Source organism: Colossoma macropomum, unplaced genomic scaffold, assembly GCF_904425465.1.
Source record: "Colossoma macropomum unplaced genomic scaffold, Colossoma_macropomum, whole genome shotgun sequence".
In the NCBI taxonomy this organism is placed as follows: domain Eukaryota; kingdom Metazoa; phylum Chordata; class Actinopteri; order Characiformes; family Serrasalmidae; genus Colossoma; species Colossoma macropomum.
In genome coordinates this window covers 7147920-7160931 of record NW_023494790.1, presented here as the reverse complement: position 1 = coordinate 7160931, position 13012 = coordinate 7147920, and the positions used below count along the sequence as shown (strand labels likewise).

Genomic DNA, 13012 nt, shown 5'->3' with positions numbered 1-13012 from the left:
TTTTAACCTATGGGGTGGCAGTCGTGGGAGTGCTGCAAAACGTTGTTCCAGTATATAGACATGTTACAAAATATCATTTTTAATAATCGTTGCTGTCTAAACAAAACCTTCTAACAGTAGGCAGTAGCCCATCTTCAGATTATGTAAACATTTTATGACGAACAGACCATTAGAAATGGTCCAAGTCCAACTGGACTTAAAATACACATTAAAGTACAGGGGTGAAATGAAATGAACGGGTAATAATAAATTATTGTCACTTGTAACACATGCACAGGGTTAATGCACAGTTAATAGCTGATTTATAGAGGACCTTATTAATACATCATGTACATGTACATTTATGTCACACTTCTAAGCTTACTAACAAATGATATGTTTCGGTTTACTAGGGCTTTATTAATTGCTTGCTAATCGTTAAGCAGTTGTTGAGAAGTAGGCCTTAAAATAAAATGGATATTCTTTTTGGAATTTGCTGCCATCTAATTACACACATTTGATTGGCCTTTTTATTTCATGCAGGTAACCACCTTCGCTGGTTTGCTCACTAAAGCAGATGTGCGAAATCTGACCCAAGCTTTGGGTTTGTCCATGGAACAGTTGCTTTTGCTGTCTCTGCACCAGTTTGACACAGAGGCTTCTTTCTGCAGGAAGATTCGGTACAGAGCATCTTATCTACATGCAGGCTGAAACACATGGAAACAACATTTACATGTGTTGTTCTTTGCAACATTAGAAATGTAGAACTTCTTGTTAACTCACATTCAATATGTAGGGTTCTACTCTACATTTCTACTCAATATGATATGTTTTCACTTTGTGTAGCATGTTACGATATGTCAGATATCATACAATATAATTTACCATCACCTGCTGATTTTCCCATTTGCCATGAATTAAAAAAAATATTTTTTGTCCTTTTACTGTCATTCTCAGAAACTTCCTGCAGCGTCCAAGTCTGTCCATCCACATCTTGCTGGTACAGACAGATATGGAGGAATCGCTGTGCAAAAATGAGCTCATTGCTTCAGCAAAGTGAGTTTTGGGGTTTCTATTAAAATCCTGTGGAATCAGCCATCAATAGTAGCTTTCAGATCTGGTCATAACACCGACAACAGTGTTACACAAATGAATGTACAGATTTTCTGAAACCTGCATGAAGTGCTTGGCTGCATTGCTTTTACTGTTACTGTTCAGATTCTTTTAAAGAGCAAACAAAGTCTTTACACGGTTTGCAGTGAAGCGTAGTGTTGCCTGTGGCCTTTGCGAGTGTTGACCTTGTATTTGTCAAAATGTTTTTTCAGATACTGCACCATGAATGAGCTTCTGTCTTTTCGGTCAGAAGACTACAACTGTTATGTTGTGTTCATCACAAAGCTCTCCAGGATTGCAAGTGGCAATAAGTATATTGGTTTCCAAGGAGGTGAGTAAAGCTTCTTTCTTAAAGAGTCAATATTCTTTAGGACTGATATATGTAAATACTGTTCTGATGGGCTACCCTGTACTGTGTCTCATTCAAGAAGCAGTCCAGGCTGAAACGCTCCTTGTAAATTGTAGAGCTAAATTGCTGTAGGCTGAATTGGCAGGTACATGGAAATGCACTGGTTCTCGTGACATCACAAAAAACAATGAATTCCAGATGGGCTGTTTTTGCAGCTTAGTTTCCACATATGTACCAAATGGACTGAGGAGTGAACTATACACTTTAAATACTATGCTGAACTCTTTTGTTCCAAAAATACAAGTATAATATACAGTCGTATGCAAAGGTTTGAATAACCTTGGTGATATTATAAGTGAAAATAAGTTAGCACATCCTCTAAAGAGAACATGCTTAAATATGCCATTTTTTAGCAAATGTTAGTGCACAATTTCTGTTTATTCCTATTGTGACATATTGGAAAATTTAAACCTTAAAATATTGATAATAGTAATTGTGTGTTAAAATGTGCAGAAGTGTTCTCTCTAGAGCATGTGTTATGGGGTGCCCAAACCTTTGGCCCTTTAAAAGATCACAGCACCAATATTGGTGTAATTGCTTTATGTTCATTTCTATCACAGGTGCCTGGCTTTCAGTGCATATTGATGACCTCAGAGACACAGATGACATGAGCCTGGATCTCTCTGTTTTCTGCGGAACACCTATCAGCAAACTCCTCTCCCAGCCGAGACAGTCTGGTATGATGATACCCGCTTTCTGCCTATGTCTTAATGTGCACTTATATACAGTCTTTAGCACCTAAGATAATATAATTATATTTGAAATATTTGTATCTGAAGTATTTATTTCCCCATAAAGCACCAATGTCCACTTAAGTCTAAGGCCCCTGATAATACAGTGTAATTTACATTATAAAACATCTTGAAGTTTCATCTTGCAGTTATTGGCATAACGTCACTGTTGGAACAAAACATCGTATCTCCGAAAGGGGAACGTTTCAGGAGAAGGAAAGAACTTTATGAATTTGTAATATAAGTTAATGCAACAAGATTTTTTTCCGAGTGATTTTGGAGCATTTCTGATGGTCAGTTCATCATGAAATTTCAAGACAAGGCACAGGGTAACTGGACTTTTCAAATTATGCACAAAAAAAAAGAAGAAATGGAGGTAGCTGTTCATAAATTTTCAAGTATTTTTTTTTAATCTCTTTATTTACTGTTTATGCATGATTCATGAAATCCCCATGTATGTTGTCTCTATGCTGAATTAATCAAATTTATGCCATATTATGTATTAGCAGATGTAAAAGATATCATAGAAGATCAAGAGGGTGCCATACCAGAAGGCCAAAGGGTAAATTTCTTAACAAATATGTTCACATAAATATTCATTTCTATAGTAGTTATTTTAATTATATTATTTGATAATTATCAGCATTTATTTAAGTATTTTCCATATTTGGTTGACAGGAAGAACCTGCATACCTGCACAGTTTATCCTTGGTGAAATCCTGCTCTCAGAAAGCTGTTTCTTTACTGAGGGACCCTGTTAATAAAGCCTCTAGGAGTATGACGCGCATGGGTATCCTTCTTGACCTTCTAGGAAATAACCCCGGGAACACTGCAGGTCAGATGATTTCATTGGCACAACATGGCAGTATGTTTCTTGACATTTTCAAGCCTTAGTACTTCTGATGTCCAATACTCATCATATCATATCATCATATAGCCCGTTTCCAAAAAGTGCTGCTGAAGAGGCTGGTGGTTGCCTTGACCCAGAGGGAGGAGCTTATTCATAATTCGGGAGACTGGGTGAATAAGGAAGCAATGAAGCGAGAGGCATTGCAAGAAGGTGGAACTCTCAGGTACAGTAATGAAATCAGTTGATGAGTTAAAGGTTACAGCATTTGGTGCTTGCTTAACATAATTAGTCCACACTGAGTGTTAAGTTTTGGTGTCTGTAGATGTTAAATTTGCATTTCTTGTTAGTGGGGATACTACAGTAGTTCTTTATCACAAGCTGGGTTTTCTGACTGAGGTGTTTGTAGACTCTGTAGACAAATGCCAACACAAAGTATCTCTGATCCCAACCTACACTGAAACTGGTCAGTAATTTGTTTCTCTAAAGTCATGTGGTCATTCTCCATTTGGTATCATGCCCACATTAGAAACTCTGGGTCCAAGCTCGTTTTCTCAATGGGAAAAATGAATGGTGTCCACATCTAAATGGCAATATCCCAAATCTGATATATTTTCCCCCAAATATCATTAATTACAAGGTTAGCAAGGAGTTGAAATATGAATGTTGCTACATGTAAGGTTATATTCCTGTGCACTGAACTGACATCGTAAGACTGGCAACCTCACCAACACCCAGCAAGCTTTGTCAAATGTGGTCGTTAAGTTGCTTTAGCAGCACACTGTAAAAGGTGGTTCAAGTCAGATCTACATAAAAAAATTACTTCATGTGGTAACGAGGAAATTAACAAGTTTTATTCAACCTAAATAAATACTTTGAATGAACAGTTCTTTTAATTAATGTAGTTTCTTAAGTTGAATAAAACTAGTTCTATTGCTTGTTCCCACATAAAGTAATTTTTTAAAGTGGATCTGACGAGCCGCTTTTTACAGTGTAGCAACTACAGTTTGAGTAGCTCGTGTTGGTTGTTATATGATAGTTTTGAAGTTTAATAGTAGACGTACTTTCATGTGATGTTATTTCAATGCACTGGAATGATGGCTTGCTTGTAGCATGGATTAAGCAATGTCCTGACTCAGATTTCAGATGTTTACATCTATTGTTCATAGGATAAAACATATCAGGTTTGAAATGTTTCTGTTTACCACATGGTGTGACAGTGGCAGTTTTCAAAACTGCATGCATTTTTCCCACAGCCAAAAACTGCTCCGAATATGGCGCTGACTACAGAGGTCTATTTACACGGCACTCAACCTCTTTGTTGTCTGTTGTGTGCAGGCACACTCTATGGCGCTGCCTACAGGGTGTCCTGACCCCTGTTCTGGCCCGAGTGTTGGAGATATTGGACAGAGACTCTAACCTGGACCTGCTATATGATGCAGGGCTCAGTGAGGGGCTCATCCAATTCTGGCTGGACATCTTCAGTGATGAACAGATTTTAGACCTGTCACTGCCTCAGGGCTCAAGGTACTGCTTTAAGAAAGTGATCTGACAAAATGTGACACTGGAAATTTTTCAATACGTGTACTTACATTTTCAGAATATGTTTTCTGTCAGTGGCACCATATTATTATTATTATTGGCTCCAATTGCACAAAAAACGCGTAAAAATGATATTTGTCTTTTGTCTTTATTTTTGCTATTTGATTTTGTCTTGTCTTTCCTTTAGTGGCTCAGAACAAGAGATTGATGTTCAGTGCAGCCTGTTGGTGGGAGTAGACGAGCACGCCTGCACAGCTCCTTTCAGCTGGCTTATTAGACTGTATTGTCATAATCTATGGGAGGAGTCTCAGTTTGTGCAAGGTGAGTAGCATTTCATCACTTTCCAAAAAAAAAAAAAATTTTTTTTTCAATTTTCATTTTTTCTACATCATTTAAGCACAGATGCTACCCTTTACATTGTATGCAAATTTCATGTTAAATAGACCGATAGAAGTGCTCTAAAATCGCTTGGAATAAGATCTTTTTACATTACCTTACATTGCATGTAAAGAATGTTTTTGCTTTCTCCTGTAAAATTGTCAATTTGGAGATATTTGCTTTTTTTGGAGACAATTTATACAACAATTTATAATTTGGTTTCTGGAAGCAGATTAAGCTTAATGATTTTCAAAGTATTTTCAGTGTCAAGTCCTCACTGACAACATACCTAAGCTCTGAAAGGGAATGACTAATCAATTCTCTTTGTAATATTAAGCTTAGGAAAAGAAAGAGCAGTTAGACATCAGATCACCAGCACCAGCACCCAGAGCATAGACATTACTATTGCTTTGCTATATAAATATCCTGTCTTTTCTCTTTCAGGTACTGGACAGAGCAGCAAAGAGAGGATCCAGCAGTTTGTGAGTGCGGTGACAGGCAGTAGTCTGGGCAGCTATGTTGAAAAACTCTCCGAGAGAGAGCGGGTGGAGCTAGGCCACAAATATCTCACTGATTTTGTGCTACTTTCCTTCAAAATCAAGACTGAGGAAGAAATGAAGGTAAAAGACCATCACAAAGGGTGATGTTAATTTTCCTGATTGATTTTTCTTGCTTTAAGTACCGTATCCCTCAGTAGGTAAAAACGTTCTGTGCGTGTATGCATTCGTTGCAGGTGTTTGTTGCGGCGATGTTGGGTTGCGTCTCTGCTCTGCAGCAGAGCATGAGTGTGACCCCTGACTTTTCTCCGGCCTGGATCATGGCAGCTGCCCACCACTACAGCCCTCGTCTGGACGCTCTCTCGCATGCCTTACAGCTTCAGCCACATCTGGCTCCTCTTATCCTGAAACAGCAATTGCAGAAAGATCTCCCTGACATGGTGAGAACATCCTAGTCCCCATATGCAATACAGAGTTACCAACCGAACATTAGGCACAACTCCAAGAACAGGTTTACTTTTTAATTACATTTAATTTTTTCAGTTATTTTATGATGATAATGAACACATCAAAACTATGAAATAATCCATATGCAATTATTCCAGTCAGAAAGATTGGCCTTTCTGTGAACTAGGGCTGTTTAGACCCCACCCTCCCTCATCACAACACAACTGACTGTCTAAAATATAATAACAAGGATAGACAGTACACAAATTTACAAGAAGCACATAAGTGGTCAGATCGCCTGCTGCTGTTTGAATTGAAAGCCTATACATATATACGCCAATGGAGCAGAACATTATGACCACCTCCTTGTTTCTATGCTCATTGTCCATTTTATCATCTCCACTTACTATATAGGTGCACTTTGTAGTTCTACAATTACAGACTGTAGTCCACTGTGGTGGTGTGTTAGTGTGTGTTGCGCTGGTCTGAGTGGATCAGACACAACAGTGCTGCTGGAGTTTTTAAACACCTCCGTGTCACTGCTGGACTGAGAATAGTCCACCAACCAAAAATATCCAGCCAACAGCGTCCTGTGGGCAGCGTCCTGTGACCACTGATGAAGGACTAGAGGATGACCAACACAAACTGTGCAGCAGCAGATGAGCTATCGTCTCTAACTTTACATCTACAAGGTGGACTGACAAGGTAGGAGTGTCTAATAGAGTGGACAGTGAGTGGACACAGTGTTTAAAAACTCCAACAGCACTGCTGTGTCTGATCCACTCAGACCAGCACAACACACACTAACACACCACCACTACGTCAGTGTTACTGCAGTGAGAATGATCCACCACCCAAATAGTACCTGCTCTGTGAGGGTCCATGGGGGTCCTGACCACTGAAGAACAGGGTAAAGGGGGCTAACAAAGTATGCAGAGAAACAGATGGACTACAGTCTGTAACTGTAGAACTACAGAGCGCACTTACATAATGCACTTATAGTGCTGTATAAATGAACTTTGCTTGCTTATATAGTAAGTGGAGCTGATAAAATGGACAATGAGTGTAGAAACAAGGAGGTGGTCATGATGTTATGCCTGATCGTTGTATATTTTTTTTCCTGACAATACCAGTAACAGTCGCAATTAGTATTTACATGACCAATTTCCAACGTCTGTTTGTCTCTTAGAATTAAACACTCTGTTTATATTACTGTGCCTTCAAGACTGATATGTAAATGACCTCTGTTCTGATTGGCTGCCCTATATTGTGCCTTAGTTTCTGCTGAAACACTTCAGTATGAGTTGGCAGGGCTAAACTGCTGTAGGCTGAATAGACGTATGATGTATGGAAATTAATTGATTGACGTCACAAAAAAACAAGAATTTAAAATGGGCCGATATTGCTGCTTAGTGTGCATGGACTAGAGAGTGAACAGTATGTTTTAATATTTTAACAAAGTTTACATACTACATTACATTCTTATTTTAGAAAGAAAGAAGAATTCAGTTTTCCAATTCAGTTCAATTTAGTGATGTAGGACCTTTAGTAATGAATTTACATACGCAGCACATTACAGATTGTACAGCATATTCAGCTGTATTTGACACTGTATTGGTGATGAAAACCATTCATATATAGCAGAAGGCGTAGGTCTGCACCTCCCTCTCTCTATTACAGTTCCAACTCTACATTTTATAAATCTCAATTTTACTAAAATACTAAATGAAAACTACTTGTTTTACAAAAATGCAACATTTTTTATTTGTTTTGGGCATAAATTCATACATTGGCATCAATTATATATGTCTTTGAAACAACTTTAAAACTTTTAAGCATAAGTCTTTAGATCGACTTGTCTTTGAGAAAATTGAAGAAGTTTCCAGACTTTTGACTGGTAATGTTCTATTTCTGCTAATGTTTTTGAGCAGTGACTTCATTGGTCATTTTGATTTGTCACAGTTTGAAGACATTCTAGCTCTTGGGATATGCGTGGAGGAGACTAAGCTTCAGTCAATGACATCAATTCCTGAGTGTATGTCCTTCCTGAGCAGAGTTGAATTGCTCCAGCCGTGTTTACAGAGAGTAATGAGTCACAGCTATTGCTCCCTCTGCAGCCCTGGCTGTCTCAAACATCTCACTGCTATAAAGTAAGCCTCAGGAACAGAAGGAGGAAGACTTTTTTAAAATGCTGTTCATTTCCAGTTAATTGTTAACACCTGTAGTACCTACTACCAGTTTTTTTCTTCCACAGGTCAGTATGGCAGGGGATGCAGGTCATGGCTGCCTTTATCGAGCAGGTTGTAGTCAAAGTGAACTCGAAAGATGAGAGGTTGGTGGCTCTGACTATGAAACACTGCAGCCAACTGCAAAGGGTGAGTGATGGTAATGATTGAAAACCTTGAAACCTGAAAACTTTTTCAGAGGTTTCGAGGTTCAGCTTTGAGATTACACAAACTGTATATATATATATATATATATATATATATATATATATATAAAAAACAGGAGTTTCCAAAACTAGGATTCAAAAAAATGATTAAAAGATTCAGAGAAAATAGAACTCCTAACAACCACTTGCAAGACCTTTTAGATCACCAAACTTTGCAACTCAGACAATCCCAGACAATGGACCGGCCACCCTAGATTCTAGACCTCAACATCATTGAATATGTTTGGGTTTACTTGGATCGTAAAAAGCAATGCAACCAACTTCTTTGACCGACCTTTGGAGGTGTGAAAAATATCCCTGCAGTTTTTCTTTGAAAAACTGAAAGTGAGTCTCCTGAAAAGAATGGAAGCTGGAATAAAGGCAAATGGTGGACACGCTAAGTACTGATTACTTTTATTAGATTTAGTTGTACCACTTAATAAATAAACATGCACTTTAATAATGGAAGTGGTCATGCATCATTGACCTAAAGTTTTATTTGCCTATTATAAGATTGCTTATCATAGGATTGGAACATTTGTTCGCTCAGCTGTAACCAGCCGTGTTAGAAAATGACATGTAAATACAAATGGTAAGTATGCGCTGGACATTACCATAAGACATAGGCGTGCCTAGCCCCTTTTTAGGGGTGCTCAAGCACCCTTAAATTGAGTCCCAGCACCCCTAAAAATAAGAGTATAAATTTGTTTTTTTTTTTAACTGAAGTTTGTCTCTGATAAGCAAAAGCTATGATCCACTTTCTCTCTCCTACTCTCCTCTTGCCCCACTCTCCCCAAAGCCATGCAGTAGCTGCGCTGAGCACTCATGCGCACACACACACACACACGTGTGCACTAGTACCAGTGTGCCATAAGACATTATAATAAAGCCAAGATTAGTCAAGATTTAGTGGACAGTGCAACAATACTAAACTGTGTTAGCACTGCAATGAACAAACTCAATCTAAGTAACATTACAGTCCTGCAGACGTCTGAAATTCATTCCAAATATAAAGTACAAAGATGCATATTACTTTTTTTTGCTGGTAAATATGATGAAGAACACAGCCACGCTAACAATAAAAAGGTTTGTGGTGGTATTTTAGTAGTGTAGCGTTTACCAAGTTAGACCCTCAGAAGAAACACTCCAAAATGCGTCCTCTTTGCTAGCTTGCTTTTAAGTTTCAGCTGCCAGCATCTCTGTCACACACAGTGCCTTTCATTATGGTTAGTACAGCGTCCAGCTTATCAGTTTCAGGTCCATGTCCTACATTTTTCTTATTTGTTTTTTCCCTTGAGGTCCACTTATAACATTTGTGTGGATTTGTTCCGGAAGTGGTCATAATTAATGTCTGCATGGCCATTTCCAACCTCTCACTATCCCTTAGAATTAAACAGGCTGTTTTTGTTACTGTGCCTTTAAGACTGATACACGTGTCAGGCTATCCCCTTCAACCCCACACTGTAAAAAATGAGAAGTCAGCTCGACTTAAAATGATATAGTAACGGATTACATGGGTTTTCTTGAGTTGACTCAACTTGAGGACACCAAAGTTCGCCCAACTCAAACTTCTTAGTTGAGTCAAAATCCTCTCAGCTCTCATCTGAGTTGCTTCATGTGTTCCTGAGTGGTGCAGTGAACTAAGCTGTCACCTCAACAGGAGGTTGTGAGTTTGAGCCCCAGTGATGCCATAGCCATCCATAAGTGCCTACCCAAGAGGAAAAGCTGTCTAGCAGGATTGTGTAATAAAAAGGGTCCTGGCTAGTGAGAAAGTTGAGTATAAAAAGCAAGTTCCCTTTATTTTCCTCACTGAGATGCAGAACTAAAAAAATTAAGAGAACTTTTGACTCAACTAAGAAGTCTGAGTTGTGTGAACTCTTGTGCCCTCAAGTTGAGTGAATTCAAGAAAAGCCATGTAATCAGTTACTATATCATTTTGAGATGAATTGACCTCTCATTTTTAATTGTGCAGGCCTCCAATATAATATTATTAAAAAAGAAATATTTCAATGCTGGCTAAACACTTACACTAATAACTGTTTTAAGTCCCAAAAATGTAAAAGACTTAAGACACTGAGTTCTTGGAAAGAGGGAAAAGGCCTCTTCTTTATTCCAGCATCAGGTGGCACACAGGTCTTGAGAGACCCAGCTGTGCAAAATACAGTGTTCAGACAACGCTTTTTATACACTTTGTCTGGGGTGATATCATGTCACCCCACCCTTCTTATAAATGTTTTTGTTCTATTTAGTCCCATTGGATACAAAAACCCTTCATTCATATTCATTCACATAATTATACATAATGTATCTCATGTATACTCTTTAAAAAGCTGGTTTCAGCCAGTTCATACCAGTTCATCCCCTCCTTCAAGGCCATTCTGCTGTGATATCATGCGAGTTCACAAGTTTACTCAGACACCTGCATGTGAGGTCAGAGAGTTCACTTGCTGATGGAAAGCACCCAAACTATGGCGACTATGGCCTAATGCTTCTTATTTTACCTCTTAGTGAGACACTAATATTCATTTTAACCAGTACTTAACTATTTGATTATTGATTACATGTCTAATCTATTTACTTATTAATTAAGAGTGTATTTATTCAAAATCTTCCATCACACAGTATAAGACTGTTCTAATGATGAAGACTCTCAGCTTTGTTACATAAATCACTAAAGGTGAGACTGAGACTCACTACACTAACATGTTTTATTCACCCATGCTTTAGCTGATGGAGGAATGTCCCGACCTGCAGAGCAAAGCCGCTCTACAGCAGCTCATCCGCATCCTCAATGATTACCACGAGGAGTCCATCAGCAGAGAGCTGCGGTACTGCCCTCCATTCTGCTACATATATGTGGAGTAAAATTCCCAAAGCATTCACTTATTAATTGCTCAATTGCTCATAGACCTAGATCAAAGGAATAGTTTGGTGAGAAATCATGTCTGAACAGTCGTCCCCTTATCTCAGATTTAGTCAGTCAGCCAAGATATTTGGCGTTTGATTTTTCTGTATCTATTACAGTAGTAGCAGCCTTCCTGAAGGCTGAATTTCGCTCATACTTTTGTCCATTTTTAAAGATAACAGTATGTCATACAGCATCAGGAACCATATAAGCAAGTCTATGTAAGATTACTTAAAGGGAAATTCCTCCAATCTACCAAACTTCCACATAATCAAACAGTTAAGATGTAAACACAGTCATTGAGAGTGGTTTGATGTAAAATGCTCCTTTCATAGAAACTTACCAAGTCAGTTGTTCACAGTGGTGATGACCCATTGACCCTCCTGATGATACTGCTGCATTCACAGACTCATTTAATCATAGACATTGTCAGTCAGTCAAAGTTTATTTATATGGCGCTTTTTACAACAGGTGTTGTCACAAAGCAACTTTACAGAAAAATCCGGGTCCGAGCCCCCATGAGCGTCGCCAATGGCGACAGCGGCAAGTAAAAACTCCCTAAGAGCAAGAAGAAGAAACCTTGAGAGGAACCAAGACTCAAAAGGGGAACCCTTTTAACCTAAATTTGTATTTTAAAGTTCCAGAGAGATACATGCAAGGCAAAATAGTCCTCAAAGAAAACTTGTTAGTTCAGATATACCATGATTTTACCTTTATCAGCATTACATGTAAAAAGTTCCCTGGTTGTTCTGAATAGCAAATGGGAGTGGATATATTTGTGTTGCGCATGTTGTGACCCTTTGGATCCTGTCACAACCTCCGCAAAGAACTGGCTGAGAAAGGCTGTTTCTCCACAATGCGCCATTTTACATCAAACCACTCTGAATGACTTTTTTAAAATTATGTTGGCATTTTGAAAAATCTGTGGAATTTCCCTTTAACAACACAACACAGTTTGTGCCAAGTGTGTGACGATTTAGGCATGCAGTTTGCACAAATCAGCTTCTATTAAATGTAGTTTTCAGCATTCACGCAAAACTAAGGCAGCCAGTTTTAGACTCACTGGGGAAAAACTATGTAAATTAAGTCAAGTAAACAGTTTTCAGTGGAAATTCTCATTAACAGTGACATTGAGACTTTTCATTATGGTTTCATTATGATTCTTTAAACTATTTTTAATTATTTTGTTTGGGTGTCTTTTATTCAGCTTCGGTATAAAGTGCCCAGTGTGTCTGCTGGACATGTCTGAGCCTTGCGTCCTGCAGTGTGAGCATGTGTTCTGTCTGTCCTGTGTGAAGAGTTCTCTGGCAGCAAAGGAAACAAAGTACTGCCCCAAATGCAGGACAGACCTGCCTCCCAACTACCAGCCCACTGTCTCTTCAAGCATAAAGTGAGTTTGTGAAGGGTGCCACCACTCTGTTTTACTAACTAGTATCACTGTGTTAAAGCAAATCTGTCAAAATTTCTAAATTATAATAGTAACAATAGTAATAATAGTACTAGAATAGCACTAATAGTAATGATAGTAATGATACAAATTATGATTACAAAATTATTATAATATAATAAATTCCATTTACGTCTACAACACTCATTTTTTTCATGCTGTTGATGTATTTCCCTAAATTGACCCTCCAAACCATCCATAGTAGAGCAGGCTGAAGCCCATTTAGCTCCTGGTCTTTAGGGGAATTCCTTTCTAAAATGTAAATAAATTGTGAGTAATTAAAAAG

At 38.3% G+C, this 13012-nt stretch overlaps 1 protein-coding gene across 2 annotated transcripts in view; it reads left to right on the top strand.

The window, feature by feature from the left end:
- The window catches only part of rnf213b (ring finger protein 213b), a 65163-nt gene that overhangs the window by 27483 nt on the left and 24668 nt on the right, over nucleotides 1–13012 (top strand). The window contains exons 26-40 of one of the 2 annotated variants that reach the window (XM_036572003.1): nucleotides 523–659; nucleotides 937–1035; nucleotides 1305–1423; nucleotides 2062–2178; nucleotides 2742–2794; nucleotides 2911–3067; nucleotides 3170–3305; nucleotides 4418–4606; nucleotides 4809–4942; nucleotides 5444–5619; nucleotides 5733–5936; nucleotides 7906–8093; nucleotides 8198–8318; nucleotides 11102–11202; nucleotides 12487–12669. In XM_036572003.1, coding sequence (XP_036427896.1) covers nucleotides 523–659; nucleotides 937–1035; nucleotides 1305–1423; nucleotides 2062–2178; nucleotides 2742–2794; nucleotides 2911–3067; nucleotides 3170–3305; nucleotides 4418–4606; nucleotides 4809–4942; nucleotides 5444–5619; nucleotides 5733–5936; nucleotides 7906–8093; nucleotides 8198–8318; nucleotides 11102–11202; nucleotides 12487–12669 — 2114 coding nt within the window. Of the gene's footprint in view, nucleotides 1–522; nucleotides 660–936; nucleotides 1036–1304; nucleotides 1424–2061; nucleotides 2179–2738; nucleotides 2795–2910; nucleotides 3068–3169; nucleotides 3306–4417; nucleotides 4607–4808; nucleotides 4943–5443; nucleotides 5620–5732; nucleotides 5937–7905; nucleotides 8094–8197; nucleotides 8319–11101; nucleotides 11203–12486; nucleotides 12670–13012 lie in introns of both variants that reach the window. The other variant, XM_036572002.1, reaches the window with a different exon arrangement.